The sequence below is a fragment of the Chelonia mydas genome, chromosome 3, assembly GCF_015237465.2.
Source record: "Chelonia mydas isolate rCheMyd1 chromosome 3, rCheMyd1.pri.v2, whole genome shotgun sequence".
In the NCBI taxonomy this organism is placed as follows: Eukaryota; Metazoa; Chordata; order Testudines; family Cheloniidae; genus Chelonia; species Chelonia mydas.
Genome location: NC_057851.1, coordinates 128,293,125 through 128,310,024, shown reverse-complemented (window position 1 = coordinate 128,310,024; position 16,900 = coordinate 128,293,125). Strand labels below are relative to the sequence as shown.

Sequence of the window (16,900 nt, the reverse complement as noted above, 5' to 3'; positions counted from 1 at the left end):
TATTACTGTTGACTCTATTCATATGAGCATCACAGAAGTGACTTTTCAGGAGATGCTTGAATATGGAGAGTCATCTTGGCAAACTGGGATGGGGAGGGCATTCCATGCATTAGGACGGTATTGAGAAAGATGCTGAGATGAAAGTAGGAAAAGAAGACAAATGGAATAGGTATGTAATCTCTTGCAGATTTAAATTAATTAGGCAGGGATGTATTAATAGTGGATTTAAATTGGTTAACTGTAGTGGCTTTTGTTATGTTTATAGATAAGTTCTTCCGTACGTTAATAACAATCTTTGGATTGATTTACATATTCTCTACCTTTAGCATTAATAATTAAGAATACTACTGGGCTAATGTATTGGTTGCTAAGAAGTGCAAATGAGAACATACTTCTATCTTTACCTTTCTGACTACATAATAATTTGTAATATACTCAGTTTGTTTGTATCTGAGTTCCTTTGAGAATATATGGGCCACTAAAGGTGTTTAGGATGTTTTATGTTTACAAGTAATACCATAGGCTTCCTGCTTTTGAATGTAAATCATTTTAATGCACATTTTTCTTTTTCAGAACAGGTACAAGGAATACACCTGGATTGATATCAAATTCAACTGAGGGAAATATGAAGACCTGTTTTCCTGACTATTTTTTTTTTTTTTTTTTTTTTTACAAAAAAGACACTCTGATATGATTATGCTCTGATACAGACAGTAGTTGTCTTATTTTGCAATTCTCTGTTCCATATGTGATAACAGCAGTACCAGTCTTGGAGGTAAGACTAGGTACTCCCTTGCCCTTGAGTGGACATGAGTGATCAAAGGTCTTCACAAGAAGATAAGCACAAACCCAGCCGAACGTCCTCAAAGTTCAAGGAGTCTTCAAGAAGTATGCAGTCCGATGACTACTTTGCTAGAAAATTTAAAGCTTTAAATGGTAACGTGGGTCCTCCTGCTTCTTTAAATACATCTAGCAAAAATGAAAGTAATCAAACTAATGGTACACCAGCTATGCCTAAAATGGGTGTCCGAGCGAGGGTATCTGAATGGCCTCCTAAAAAGGATTGCTCTAAGGAACTAAGTAAAGCAGTATGGGAGAGTAGACCTCAAACCGGTTATGAGAGTGTTGGATCAGTAATTCCAAATGGACAAAATGACCAAAGTGATGGGCAACAAGAACAGCAGTTGGATTTGGAGTTTGCAGAGACCAAATATACAATAGGAGATCTCTTTGTCCATTCTCCCCAGAGGGGACTTCATCCCATAAGACAAAGAAGCAACAGTGATGTCACCATTAGTGACATTGATGCTGAAGATGTGTTGGACCAGAATGCTGTTAACCCAAATACGGGAGCAGCTCTTCATAGAGAATATGGAAGTACTTCTTCAATTGACAGGCAAGGTTTATCTGGTGAGAATTTTTTTGCAATGCTCAGAGGATATCGAGTGGAAAATTTTGAACATAAAACTCTTGCTCCATTTGGATTTCCCGAGTTTTTCCGTTGTGACCCTACAATTTCTCCAAGTCTTCATGCTGCCACACAGATTTCCAGAGGAGAATTTGTCAGGATTTCTGGATTGGATTATATGGATAGTGCCCTGCTTATTGGTAGAGACAGGGACAAATCTTTCAAATGGAGACTAAAATCAGAAGCAGTAGAAACATCTCTGTTTAGAAAACTGCGAACTGTTAAAAGTGAGCATGAAACTTTCAAATTTTCCTCAGAACTGGATGATGGTAGATTTGAGAGAAACATTCGTCCTTGGAACTGTCAAAAATGTTTTGCACATTATGATGTTCAGAGCATTTTATTTAACATAAATGAAGCAATGGCTACCAGGGTTAATGTGGGAAAAAGAAAAAATATAACCACTGGGGCTTCAGCCGCATCACAAACTCAAATGACAACAGGCCAGACAGGAAACTGTGAATCTCCTTTGGGAAGTAAAGAGGACCTCAATTCAAAAGAAAACCTAGATGCTGATGAGGGTGATGGGAAAAGCAATGACCTAATACTGAGTTGCCCTTACTTCAGGAATGAAACTGGTGGAGAAGGAGACAGGAGGATTGCACTTTCCAGGGCAAACTCTGCATCTTTTGCTTCAGGTGAAAGTTGTTCCTTTGAATCCTCTCTAAGTTCCCACTGCACGAATGCTGGTGTTTCTGTACTGGAGGTGCCAAGAGAGAATCAGTCAATTCACCGGGAGAAAGTTAAGCGTTATATTATAGAACACATTGATCTTGGAGCATATTATTACCGAAAGTTCTTCTATGGAAAAGGTAAGTCTCTCCTTCTTGATGTGTACATATCAGGTTTAATTTGCTTAATATTTAGCCCTTTAAAAGAGAGCATTTCCCCCAAAGACTCTCAAAGTATTTGACAAAAATTAAACCTCTCACTATATCTGTGAGAATTGCAAGTAGTAGTATCCAATGAGTAAAATGAAGTACAGAAATATTAAGTGATTTATCCAAGGTCACTGAGTAGTGTGGTGTAGTTTAAAGTATATTGTAAATTAGCTTCCTTGTACAAGGCTTTAGTTTTCTTTGCCTGAGAACAGGGCAAATGTTGATCTCCTGTCAAACTACTCTGAACAGATGGGGCCCAAAATTTTAGAGAGGAGGCTTTATTTTTGAGGCTTTTTCAGTAGAGTTAACTACCATCTTTAATTAGGTGAGTAGCTGACATCCATCCACCGGAGTACATAATGCACTTCAAAAAAAATACATCACCATGTCTGGGTTTTGTTCTCTTCTCCTATAGTTTCTGTATATTTTGTCTACCAATCTTGTTTGTTTCTTCCATCTTTCTCTTTGTGGTCCTTCCCTGTGTTTTCTTTTCTTCGGGGTGCTATTGGAATCTTCCATATACCACTCCTACATTGCTGTTTCTCTCAGCTCCCTCAAAAGCTCTGCATTACAATAGCCAGTCTTCCAGTTAAGCAGGGCTGGATGTGCTCCCTTCCAAGCCCATCAGCCCTGTTCTTTTAGTGTAGCTACACTAGAAAAATGTTAAACTGCTTTCCAAGGTGAAGCACTAGTATAGACACAGCTCAGGTTTTTATCCCATTGTAATAAAAACCTCTGTCTTTCTCCATAACAAAGGTTCTCTGCCTTTGGCTGAGTCTTCCTATTGTCATGCTTGCTGTGCCTTCCCAGCCAAATCTGAGCAGCAGCAAGCACCACATTGATTGACGTACTACTTCCTCCTCTGTCCCTGTGGAAGGGACTCAGTAGGATTCAGTACAGTTCTTACCTATGCTATGGAGTTCTTATCATGCTATGGAGATCTGAGAATGGGGAAAGAATTGTGGGAACTGGGTGACAAGAAAAGGGAAGAAAGTAAGAACCTGAAACTTTGTTGGTGGTGGAGGAAAAAAGACCCACGGTTGTGTAAAGAAAGACAGAGATAAGGATGGCTCTTGAGCTGTCTGGGAGGTCAGGGATAGGGACTGTTGGGTTTCAACGGTGAAGGAGAACCATGGAAACTGGTGACATGAGAGTATTTAGCATATGTTTGGAGAACCTGGGAGAAGAAGGGACAGATTTACAGGGAAAATGGAGAAGAGATGGACAGCTGAGGTAAAAATAAAAGGGGAGAGGGGGACAAGCCAAATGAAAGTATGTGTGTTTTTTTTTAAATAGGTTTTAGAAAGCAAAAATTGTAATTTTCAAAAAATTGAAGAATAGTCTTTGGCAGATTGCAGATAAGACTGAACAAAAGTTGCCTTGTTATGGAAGACAAAGTGGAGCATAAGAATGAAGGAAAATTAAAAAAAAAAAAGAAAAAAAAAAGAATGTCCTTTCTTTAGCAAGGCAAGTTTCTCAGAACCCCTTCAGATAATACAATATACACAACCCATATTGTCATTCTGAACAGTTGACCCAAATGCAATATGTTTTGGGTAATATTTGCTTTGATATCATTAGAAATGTATGTTTATATGATTCCTTCACTAGAAACAGCACACTTGATGAGTATATGAATCAAAATATGAACACTAAGAAATAGAATTGTTGCCATCTGATAGCTGTTCCATAGCTTGTGTGAAACAAATTGTTGGTGTCATTCTTGTTCCTGGGGGCAAAGGCTCAGCAACCCACAATGACAGTTGTCACTAATTGGTACCCTGGTTGAAACAGTGGGAGTCCCTCCAGGTCTGGTTTGAGGTATGTTCCTAATTAAGTGGGGAAACTTGCACTGCTGCTGGCCATGCTGTTAACTGCACTGTGGGTAGAGGACTTCAGGAATCAGCATGCTCATGTGGACACCTTTTACAATCACTGATTCCTTAATGGTTTGGAATGTAAAAATTAATGCTGCTTACTTAGTGGTTTTTTAGGATTCTTCTTCTAGTAGTGTCCTATCGGTGCTCCATTTCACGTGCAGCTATGCCTTTGAGAGAATTTTGGTAGGGGTGCCTGTTCAGCCCATGCATGTGCTCCACACATCCTTGTGCCTTGTGCTGAGGCTATATGGGACTGTGCAGGTAAACCACCCTCAAATCCTTTTCAACTGTCTTCAGCATGAGACAGTCTCTTGGTGCCCATTCTCTCTAATATTTCAGCAGATAGTTGGCATATAGTTAGTCACTTACAGTGCTTATAGTTGTTGGAATAGTTGTTCCCTTTCTTTTCTTCTTTTTCTTAAAAATAATAATTAATTGTATTAATTTCAGATTTAGTTAGAAGCTTCCCCTTCTAAGGGTTATTTTTCATTATTTTACTTGGGTATGCTGGGCTCACCGGGATTCAAGAGGTGCCTTTCCTGCCATGAGCTTATTCCAGTAAGTGATGGGCATTGCCAGTACCTCTGCTGTTTGGGTGATACTTATATTCCAGTAAGCGCGAGAACTGTACTTTCTTCAAGGGTAGATCCTGGAAAAATAGGGAGATCAAGTTTAAACTTCTAATGATGGAGCAAGTTTTACAATCAGCTTTGGCTCCAGGGTGGAGGACCACTGTGTACATACACTCCTGGTTCTGCTAGTGCCTTGTCCACATCAAAATCTCAGTCACCGGAGACCCCTAGCGATGTAGGCAGTAAAGCAGCACCAAGTATATCTATGTTATCAAAGTCCTCATTGACATCTGCTGCTAAGCAGAAGGAGGTAAGGAGTAAATCTCCAAGAATACCTTGGTTGCTGACTCACAAGAATGCTATAGAGACCTCACCTCCCAAGGGGAGTTCCATGCATTCTCTGACTGATACTGGTACCGCAAAGGAAGAAGAATCATTCATCTGAGATGAACTCAGTACCAAGTTTGGGTAGTTGTACCCAGAGCAGCAGAGACACTGTTGAACAGAGTTCTAAGCCCATCCCTGAACAACTCGGTACCAGTAACATTAAAATCAAGGGTACAAAAGACCGCTTAGCTACCTACAGTACTCATGGAATCAGAGCTGACTCACTCAAATGCCAAAAGTTAAGTGCCAGCTGCATTGGGACTGAAGCAGTCCTCCACAGGTTCTCACTCGACCCCATCTTTGATACCATCGATACCACAAGAATTTAGGTACCCCAAGGACCTAATAGTGTCTTCAGAGATAGTCTCTTCTCTGTTAACCAGTGCTGGGGGTTTGTCAGCATCAAGACTGTCTTGGTCACTGACCCCTCTATCATCTAGATCATCATGTTCACCCCCATCTGCTTTGCAACCTGAATAGCTATTACCACCACCACCACGCTTGGAGTACATGGAAGAGGACTCCTCAGATTCTCAAATTTCGGTGTAGGGTTCCAATGTCTATTCAGGACACATTGCTTTCCCTCCTTCACTGACATATTACAGGAGGATAGACCTCAAATGACAACCACATGGCAGGAGCACAGATGGATGACTCCAGTTATGCCTTTTGGGCCCCCTCAGTGACCTTGCTAGGACCCCTCGGCATTCTATTGTCAACAGATTGCAACTAGGCCTTTGCACCACCAGCGGAAATAGAGAAGGGCCCCTTTGCCTCAACCTCCTATGCCAGAGGAGGAGACCTTTGAGGCGCAAGAAGCAAGAGCAGATTGACACCTTTCACTAATACGATCTTATTGCCTCACAAAGCTGTCCTGCCCCTACCACCTTCAATGGCAGATGACTTCAGGCAGTTTCAGGAACTGATGAAGGAAATTGCTGACACACCTCAGATTCCTGTATAGGAGGTTCAGCAGTCCCACCTCAAACTCCTACATGTTTTGCACACCTGGACATCTATAAGAATTGCCATTCTGGTCAATGAAGCTCTTGTGGAACCTGCTAAGACAGTTGGGTAAACCCCAGCTACTTCACTGCCTACCTTCAAGAGGGTGGATAAAAAAATATTATGTTCATGCCAGGAAATGAGAATTTTTATTTTTCCATCCAGCTCCAAGTTCCTTAGTAGTGGAGGCAGTTAATGAACACCTACAACATTGCTCAAAGTCCACCCCATACAATAAGGACCACAGGAGGCTTGATCTTTTTGGTCACAAATCCTACATTTCAGCCACTCTTCACTTCAGAATACCAAACCATCAGGCACTCATAGCCAAATACAACTATTTAAATCATAACAAATTTAATTCCTTTATTGATCACGTGCCAGAGGAACATCATGACCACTTTAAGGCCATTATACAAGACGGTCCTCTCCTGTCAAAGACATCACTCCAGGTCTCCTTGGATGCTGCAGATACTGCAACACAGCCTATATCCACTGCAGTGGTCATAAGAAAGTCTTGGTTGCAGCTGTTGGGCTTCCAAAGAGATGTTTAGAGTATTGTAGAAGACTTCCCCTTCTCTCTTCAGGGACTCCTTTCATGATCAGTTGCTGGTGCAAGAGATGGCCTCACTTCTATGTTTAGGAGCCATAGAACCAGTTCCTGTAGAGAACAGGGAAAAGGGATTGTATTCAAAGTGCTTCCGGATTCCCAGAAAGAACGAAGGATGGAGGCTAATTTTAGATCTCAGGTCTCTAACCAGGTATGTAAAAACAGCAAAAATTCAGGATGGTGACCCTTACAGCAATAATTTCCTTGTTAGAATTAGGAGACTAGTTCATGATTTTTTCCCTTCAAGATGCATATTTTCATATTTCTATTCACCCTTCACACAAGAGGTTTCTTCATTTTCTAATCAGCAAGAAGTGTTACCACTACTGGGTGCTCCCTTTGGCCTATCTTTGGCCCCCAGGATATCCTCAAAGGTTCTGGTAGTAGTTGATGCCCACCTATGTCTGATGGGTATAATTTGTTTTTCTGTATCCAGATGATCGGGGTAGATCATATCAGGAAGTGTTGGTGTCAGTAAAATTGTGTTCTCTGTTTCATAACCTGGGCATTCAAATCAACCACAAAGCCCTTTTTGACTCCTCTACAGTCTCTAGACTTCATAGGAGCTTCTGTGGATGCAGCGACCGGCAGAGTGTACCTCCTTCCAGTAGGTTTCTCACACTACTGAATCTCATCTCAAAGATTCAGGGCAGTCCTCAAATAACAATAAGAGATTGTCTTCAGCTGCTGGGAAATATGTCATCTTTGTAGGTCAGCATGCCAGATTATAGCTCCAAGGTCTACAGGGATTTGTTGAACGGTTTACATACCAAGTAAGCACAGCCTAGGCAGGTTACTATCTGTTTCCCAGTTGGTTCTGCAGCCACTCCAGCTGGTGGAAGGACCCGACCAAAACTTGTGCAGGTATCCCATTCATTCAGAATCCCCCTACTGTAGTGATAACATTAGCTGCTTTGCTTTTTGTTGCTGGGGAGGGGGGGGGCCACATCTGGACCTCACAAGGTGCAAGGCAAATGGTCAGTACAAGAGCATCTTCTCCATGTGAATGTTTTACACTTTCTACCTCTGATTAGATCAAAGTCAGTAAAAATAATGACACACAGCTAGGCATGCATGTATTGTATTGTTATGCAGACAAAACTACACAGGATCTTTTCAGGGGACAAGACAAGATGTCACATGTGTTATAACACAATTTGATTTATGACCAATAACTAATATCTAATATACACACACGCACACCCCCAATGTTCTGCAGCTGCTGTATAGTTACCAGTCCTGAATGTAGCTTGAGTTCGTGGCTTGTGGTGGCTATTTGGCCAGGAAAGCTGGGCACAAGGAAGGGCTGTGTCTCTGTTGGGCATGCACCGATGCCCTTCCATGTTCGCAGCAGAATGTTACCCTCCAAAGTCTTCCATCTCATCCATCCTTTTTGTAGGCTTTAGTTTGAATCAAGAGTCTGTAGGTCTTGCTGTGTCACGCTGCCTCTGGGTTCAGTGCGATTGATCACCCGTCAATTGCAGACATGACTTTCAGCCTGGGACCTGGCTTTGATGTTTCTTCAATTGTACTTCTGTTCTTTTCTTTTTAGGGTGGACTCTTCTTGCTTTGTCAGGGCTGTTGTCTGCATCTTCAGCCAGTGGTGTTTACACTTTATTTCATCAGGACAGGCTGGGGCTGGAGGTTGATTCCATCATCCATCCATACCTCATTCACACATCTAAACTACACTAATAAGATTACATCAGGGTTTTGCAAAATGAAGGTTGCAGCAGGGTTTACAAAATGGAGTGAGCATTTTAAAATGGAGTTTGAGTTGCAATATGGACAAGTGTAAGGAATGGCAAAAAGTGAGCAGAAGTTACAATGTTGAAACAGTGCAAGTTTCAGTGATTTAAGCAGCAATTGGATTGAAAGTGAAACTCAATTAGCCAGTTATTGGGGTAACCGGTTTTATGAATGAATGTTGTTTCATTCATAAAACTTTGCTTATGAAGTTATATTAATAAAGTGAACAATTAAGAACAATTTCATTGATCAGTTCTACAGTATCAACATCAGGGAGGAGCACATTCCATGTCTCTCTGTGCTGAAGTGATAAAACTCTGGAATTGGTACATAGTCATCACAGCTTCTTACTTCCCAGATATTTAGAAAACCATGGCAGATGACCTCAGCAGACTTTGCTTTCTGAATTTACATATGGGAACTGAACAGCTGAGTCCTCCAGGTAGTATTCTCAGCTTGGGGTTCCCATAGGTCAATCTACTTGCTACAGCAGCCAATGCAAAATGCATCAGGTATTGTTCCAGAGAGGGTCTCAATCCCTAGGAGATACATTTCTCATCTGATGGACTTCACTATGTGTATCCACCAACACCGTTCTTGTTAAAGGTTCTCAATGAGAAGAAACAGGAGTGGGCCAGAGTCCTATTAATTGCACTAATGTGGCCAAGACAAGTCTGGTATCCCTATCTCATCAGACTCACCCCTCGCCCTCCATGGAGGCTTCCAATTAGTCCTCACTTACGGACTCAGACTGCAGATCAGACACTTCACCACACTTTACAGATTGTGAGGCTCCAAGCGTAACTTCCTCAATGGCTTTCCGGAATAGCGGTATCCTGTACATGAGAGGTACAACACATTTTATTAAATAGTAGAAAAGAATCTACAAGGAATATTTACCTCCCAGAAATGGAAAGAATATCTTTGGTGTAACAGTCATCAGATTTTTCAGACTTGCTCTCCTCTTTTTAAGGTTTTGGATTACCTCTTGTAATTGAAAACATTGGGTCTTTCTATGAATTGCATTAGGATTCACTTAGCATCAATAACAGCTTTTCACACACCCACTGGGGACTTTTCACTCTTCGCTTACCCAGCTATGGCAAGATTCATAAGAAGTTTGTCGAATACCTTCCCACAAATCAAAAATAATACTCCTAGTTGGGATCTGAACCTAGTCCTTAATTGCAGTATGAAACATCCTTTTGAGCCACTAGCTACCTGTTCTTTATTAGATTTATCACTGAAGACTCTTTCTGGTAGCATTCACTTCTACCCAAAGGGTTGTAGACTTGGGGGCTTTAATGGCAGACCCCCCTTTTATGGTAATCACCAGAAAGTGTTGTTGCGGGTCCATCCAAGATTTTTACTTAAGATGTCCTCAGAATTTCATATTAATCAAACCATTCATCTCCTAGTTCTCCACCCCCAAACTACACCAGACTAATGAAGAAGCCATATTCCATACCCTATATGTCAGGAGGGCATTAGCCTTTTACCTAGATAGGATATTTAGAAGACTCTTTGTATCCAAATCAGACTGAAACAAGCATTCAGTAATTTCAAAACAGAGGTTATCAAAGTGGATCTCCGGTCGTACTAAGATCTTTTATGACACAACTCATGGTCAAGCGCCTTTAAGAGCGATAGCACATTCCACAAGAGCACTATCTACATGTATAGCCTTACTTAAGGATGTACCAATTGCAGACATCTGTAGAGTGGTAACTTGGTCATCTGGTTATACTTTTACTAATCGTTATGTTTTGGTGCTGGCAGCAAGATCCCATGCTGCTGCAGGCAGTGCAGTCCTTGCTTCTCTGTTGGACTCTTCTTCAAACTACCTGCCACCTTAGAGCAATATTGCTTGGGAGTCACCTGAAGTGGAGCACTCCCAGAGACACTACTTGAAACAGGAGAGGTTACTCAACTTGTGCAATAACTGGAGTTCTTTGAGATGCGTGTCCTTGTGGGTGCTCCACTATCTGCCCTCCTTCCCCTTTGCTTTAGAATTTCCTGAGGGACTTTGCAGTGGAGAAGAAACTAAGGGTGGTTTGCCCACACAGCCCCATGTTGCCGCAGTGTTGGGCGCATGTGTGGGGTGCATGTGCAAGGCCGCATGGGCACCACCACTGAAAATCTCCAAAGGTGCAGGGCACAGGGACAGTTGTCAGTCAGTGCCCTGCATCTGAAGTGGAGCAGTCACAGGGACACACATCTCAAAGAACTCCAGTTCCTGCACGAGGTGAGTAACCTCTCCTTCTGTTTGCTTGAAATACTTAGACCTTGAGATGTCATCAGCTTAAGTGTCTTACTGAGATTTCTACTTGATAATAAATGGCTCATTAAAGTTACATGTACATCCCTGACTTTGCTGCTGCAGTAAATACCATACATGTCTGATACATTTCACATTCACAGTATTAAATTTTCCCCCTCTTTGCCCCTAGAGTGCTACCTTAGGCATTCAATTTCATGCATGTTCCTGATATATAAAATAATGTATATGGATATACACACTTGAATTGTGCACACTGGGTCTCACTTGATATCCTTCCATGATAGTGTGCTCACTGGTTGACATTATGAACTACTGTACATTGAATTGCAGAGGAAAACTTAACAAGAGGCTGTGAAAGATGAAATAGACAGGTAGCAAACAGCTGCTTGTTTATAAAGAAATACACATCCACCTTCCTTTGCTTGTGCCTTTAAGGAGATACCTATGAAAGAGAAATAACTTTCTGCCGAGGGTGACCAGACAGCAAATGTGAAAAATCAGGACAGGGGCTGGGGGGTAATAGGAGCCTATATAAGAAAAAGACCCCCAAATCACAACTGTCCCTATAAAATCGGGATATCTGGTCACCCTATTTCTGTCTAATTGGTGTTTTAGTTCAGTTTTATAATTGGCAGCTGTCAACATGTATCTTTTATTTCTGTTTTAAGAAACAATCCGGCATATGCAGCATTAACAATTTCCTTCCCTATCAACAAATTATGGATTAGGAATTCAGCTTCTAATTTCTGAAATAAACAGTAAATTTATTGTTGTGTATATAAGATGCATAGCTATTGCAAAAATAAACTCCACACATGACATGGATGTAAAATAAAATATTTTCACATTGATTGTGTAAAATATTTATCACTCTTGATATGATTTGCAACAACTAAAATGTTTTATTGTAGCTCTGATGTATAGACAGTGTCCTTTCATAGATCTCAGTTTAGCAGATCTGAGGGAGTGAGTAAAAGGAGACAGATGTATGCAAAAATTTTAAAGGGTAATTGAAAGGAGCATTATTTAGCATTGAGTTTGTTTTTTAAAATGTCCTTTTCCATGAAGCAATTGTCTCCATCACCAACCAATGAGGACTATCGCTACTATGCTTACAACCACTTCTTAATGTGTAATTGCAACTACTTATGGATAGCAAATAAAAGAAGTGTCTGTGTCTAAAAAGGACATTTTTAAGGGTATGTCAGGGTTGGAAGCCTTATCAGACTTTCAGCATCAGCTGCCAGTTCAGTATTCAGTAACTTGGAGACAGTCTTTTCTCTTTGCAGATTGAATTTTATGAATATGAGATCCACTCAGTATCAATAGGACCCTTGTATTCAAAGGGAAATTGACCTCTATACACTCCAAAATGAAAAAGTGAAGAGCTTTTAGATATTTGAATTGTCGGGCTTTGGGAGAGTATGATGGGGTCCCCGGGGTGCAACCTGGACTCTGGGACTGCTGAGTCCCCTGTCCCACCAACCTGGGGTATCCCTCTCACATTGTGATGCTGTTGCTAAGCCACAAATCTCTGGCAGGTACTGCACTTACACAGACATCCAAAGGCAGGGACACACCCAACTGAGTTACATGAATGCTTTGCCAGACACTCATAAGCCAACAATAAAGCCAGCCAGTTCCCCCAGCTCCCCAGCCTTGCACCCCAGAACTGTACTGTCTTGCCCTTGTCAGAAGCCTGATCAGTGTAAGTTATTACACAGTCCGCCCCTCCCTCAATGTGGAGAGGACACATGCTAGCCTTTGTCAACTGAGCTGAGATTTCCCAAACACTTCATCCAAAATACATGGTTTTAGATAAAATGTAAAACAGATTTAACTACAGAAAGATGGACTTAAAGTGATTATAAGTAGCAAGCATAGAGATCAAAGTTTGGTTATCTAAGAAATAAAAGTGAATTCGCAGTCTGAGTTCTACAAACTAAACAGGGTTTGAATCAAGCAGTGGCTCACCCTGACAGACGATATAGTTCCTCAATACTCAGACTGGGACTCTTCTCCAGCTTGGGCCCACTCTCCCCAGTTCAAAGTCTTTATCCTCCAGATGTGTTTCCAGGTGTTGAGTTGCATGGGGAGTGTGGCCAAGCCATGATATTACTTCCCCTCTTTTATAGTTTCTTCCAGTTAGCTGGAAAGATCTTTTGCTATGACGTGGTCTCAAACAGTCTCCATTGTATACATGCTCTCCCTGAGAAGTCTCCATTGTATACAGTTCCTGGGATAGTGGATTCTTTCCTTGATGGGTGTTGATTAGCCAATAATGCTGTCCGTCTACTCCATTGTTATACCTAAAAGGCTGGTTGTGGTTGTTCCCAATCTCACACCATATTTCAGTAATACACACGTAGCAAAACTTCATAACTTTACATACAATGATAGAACATGCAATACAAAAGGATATTTATGCTCAACAGATCAAGACTTTTAAAATGATACCTCATAGGGCATACTTTGTACAAAACCTGTCATCATAATGTCAGTGGTGAATCTGGGCATTCCAGGTTGTGGCTTTGAGGTACAGAGTGCCACTGAGAGTAAAAATTTTGTTTTGTTTGCTTTTTCCTCTTTTCTCTTGTATTAACTTGCATTTTGGAACATTTTTAAAAATTGTGTCTTGCATTAAAAATCCCCTTCCAAAAGACCAGTGTCGTCTTCATGCTTTCATTCTCTAGATGCACCTCCTCACTCGTTGAGTTCTCTTCCTTGAAAGCATCCTACCTACCACCTTTGATTCAATGTAAACTAATATATTTAGCTGAATTAAGTTTTTCTGAACGTCTTCCACTTTGGACAAGAGATGAGCTGGAACTGCCAAGTTTGGATCTAGTTCTCAACTTTTCCAAAGCCTGTAGTTCTGATCTGGGGTTTTGGTTTGAAGCCCATCTCTTTACGTAACCATACAATACTGTCTGATGGTTTCCCAAGTCTTGTACTAAAGCCTTGGGGAATCATTAAAATTAGTGTTATGGGAAAGTTAGTACATATAAAGAACTGATGGGCTTCTCCTTTTTGACAAAATGATACGTGGCAGCACCAGACCTGGCTAAAAAATATTGGCACCTTTTCCTTGCTCTGGAGTTGGGACTTCCTCTCACTAAAGTTTCCTTTCTTACCAGAAGCAACTCCTACAACTGCTTATCTTATTACCGACCTATGTTTTTCCCACCTTTTTTTTTTTCCTGCCCACATCTTCAAAATGGGTTACCCTAGAAATTCCATGTTGGTTGTGTTTTTGTTTCCTGTGCTGAGAAGTGCCTTTTTAGCCAAGATTTCTTCAAAAGTGGTAGTTTAAATTTAGTTTCATGAGTCCATATTTAGGTATTTAAATAAGGGGACTGATATTCAGAAGTGTTGAGCACCCAGCCACTTTTTTAGAAGGTGATGGCAGTTTGTGTGCACTCCACACTTCTGAATATCAGTCCACTTATTTAAGTACCTAAATGTACTTTAGAACCTGAAGTACGTCCCCTATCTTTTGACACACTTGGTCTCTGTGGGTTTGGTGGTGGAGAATCACTTGTTTTAAAAGATGTTCACTAACATTTTCAAAAATGGAAGAGAAATCCCATTTCAATGGCAAGTTATCAAGAAAACCTTTCAGAGATGTTAATAAATTTCAAGATTGTGGTACGAAGACTGACAGTTTCTCACTTTTTTTTTTGTCCTAGACATATGAACAAACTTTTGTAAACTATCCACTGCTAATTTCTAATATATTTAACTGTCCAAGTGAAGTTAACTGAATAGTATAGATGAAACTTGTCTATGGCTCTGCGGGAGAGGACATCCCAAACAGTATGTTCTGTCAGAATATTGAAAAAGCCCCAAATGTGTATAACTTAAAAGTATTTCCCAGACAAATGTTATGTCTATGTATTGTCATTTCAACCAGATGGTTTTTGTTTGTTTTGAACATTAAAGGGGGTTACTAGGCTATGATTACAGGTTTCTTCTCCAATGAATCCACGAGGACAAGGTAAATATAATATGGATGAATAAGCAAATCTTTCAATAAGTTGTATGTCTGGAGGAGTTAACAGTCTTCCTTTATTCAGCCTGCAGAGTTTTTGCTATTTTACGTCATGTGCAGATATTTTCTATAAACCGTAAGATGAATGTTTAAATTGCGTTGACAGCATGATTTTATCACTTTAGACACCACCATAAGAAATACACTTTTTGTCCAGAGATGCTTTAATTTCCTGGCAAAGGACAGAGCTGAAGCACAAAGCTTTGTGTTTACTTATGTTACATGGTAGAAACCTAGTAACTAAAGGAATACCTTTCTCTTGATTTGCATCAAAAACCAAGGATAGGAGAACCTTAAGTAAGGTGCTTGCCTTTATTCACAGCTTGAATGTGCAATTATGGAAATTCCTGTTAATAGTAAATGTTTGGATTCTATAGTTATCCTAGACCAAATTAAAAAATACTGTTGTGATCCATACAAATATGTTGAGTTCATTTGAGTAACCTACCAAAAATAAGATTTGCCTTGATGACCAATTTAGGATTGTGTGATCTTTTTAACCTCTCTACTTCTGCTTTTGTTAAAAATTAAGTAAATAATTTAAAGTAAATGTAATGCTTGTGAAAAGTGCCATATTGGCACTACTGGAGACTGAACTCATCTTTGGAAAAACATGTAGCCTGTGAGCATGAAAAGATGATTGTCTGTGCCCCTTTGATCCTTAGTGTCATTTCCAGGATTGTTAACAAGGATTTATTCTATTCTATATAGTTTTCTTTATACCATGCTCATCACCCTAGTATCTGAGCACCTTCCAGTACTGCATTAAGCAATGTGACTACACATCTGTCACATGTTGTTCCTCTCCTCCCCCAGTCTCTCCCCAGAGGGAGAAGCATGTGAAGTGGAGTGTCATATTTTTGTAGGGTGTGTTTATCTTTAATATAAATATACCTGTTGCTGTAAGTTTATTTAAGAGAAGGCAAGGCCAAAGAAATGTGCCTTGTATTTGGAGCAGAGAGTGGTGAGGTTTTGTGATGGTCCTTAGCTCCTGGAGGAACCAAGGGTACCAGCTGTTGTGGATGCTTTCCATTAGGAGCTGCACAGACACCACCAGCATGCATCATATAGATCCCTGAAAGGCCATTGAATGTTAACAGTTTTCATTTGTTTTCAATCTGAGCTGTAGTTAAGTTGGTAAGCTAGTGGTAAAAGGCTCTGCATTCCATTACCAATCCTTTGGGCCTTCACTCTCCCCCTGAAATACACTTCTGTGAACATTTCCTATAATGATGCTTCTACTTACAATTAATTCACAGAACCTGGAAAAAATGTGCCAAAGTGAGCAATAGCCAAAAATAGAAATCTGAAGAAAATTAGAGGAACTAGCTTTAGTTCACTATTCACAAAATTAACAGGTTGCCATAAACTGAAAAGTTGTTAGCTTCAATTCTTTATCGTATTGTTAGTGTTCTGACTCCCAGGTTTGTGCATTTACCGCAAGACTATCTAAGTATTTTCTATCTCTACTGTAATTTATTAAAAAAACCCAACCCACAGTGTTATAGTTGATTCTGGTAAATGATACTAGAGCTACAAACTTTCTTCTAATATGTATAAAACTTGCTGTTTGTGCATATTATTCCACACTGTGACCTAGATTAATTTAATACAGCATTTTATTTAAAATAAATAAAATAGTGGCTTGTTTTGTCATAGTAAACTATTTAGAAAATGAGTGTTGTTTTCCAGTTCCTACTATAGATTAATTTTGTTTCCACCCACTACAATGAAGTCTTCATGTTAATTTCTGACAGTTGTTATACTGCTTTACGACACGAATTGTCAATCAATGATAAAGCATGCCATGACACTTTATAATGGTTCACTCTTGAAATATTACTAAAAAGCAATATAGTTTTGAAAGATACATGCTGCTTGTCTACTCATGAGAAATGGATGTGATTAATTGTCTATAGAGAACTTGTCCTACCAGATATTTTGATTCTTGTGCATCTCTAATCTTAACTGGAGAATGTAATTTCTTCTATCTAACAATGTTTAGACATAGAAAAG

General features: G+C 40.1%; 1 protein-coding gene across 3 annotated transcripts in view; it reads left to right on the top strand.

Annotated features, from left to right (window-relative positions):
* Nucleotides 1–16,900, top strand: part of SIPA1L2 (signal induced proliferation associated 1 like 2) — a 235,821-nt gene that overhangs the window by 99,648 nt on the left and 119,273 nt on the right. For all 3 annotated transcript variants that reach the window (XM_043543298.1, XM_043543299.1, XM_043543300.1), the window contains one exon: nt 574–2,280. In XM_043543298.1, the coding sequence (XP_043399233.1) occupies nt 810–2,280 (1,471 nt within the window). In that variant the 5' untranslated portion in view covers nt 574–809. The remainder of the gene's footprint in view (nt 1–573; nt 2,281–16,900) is intronic.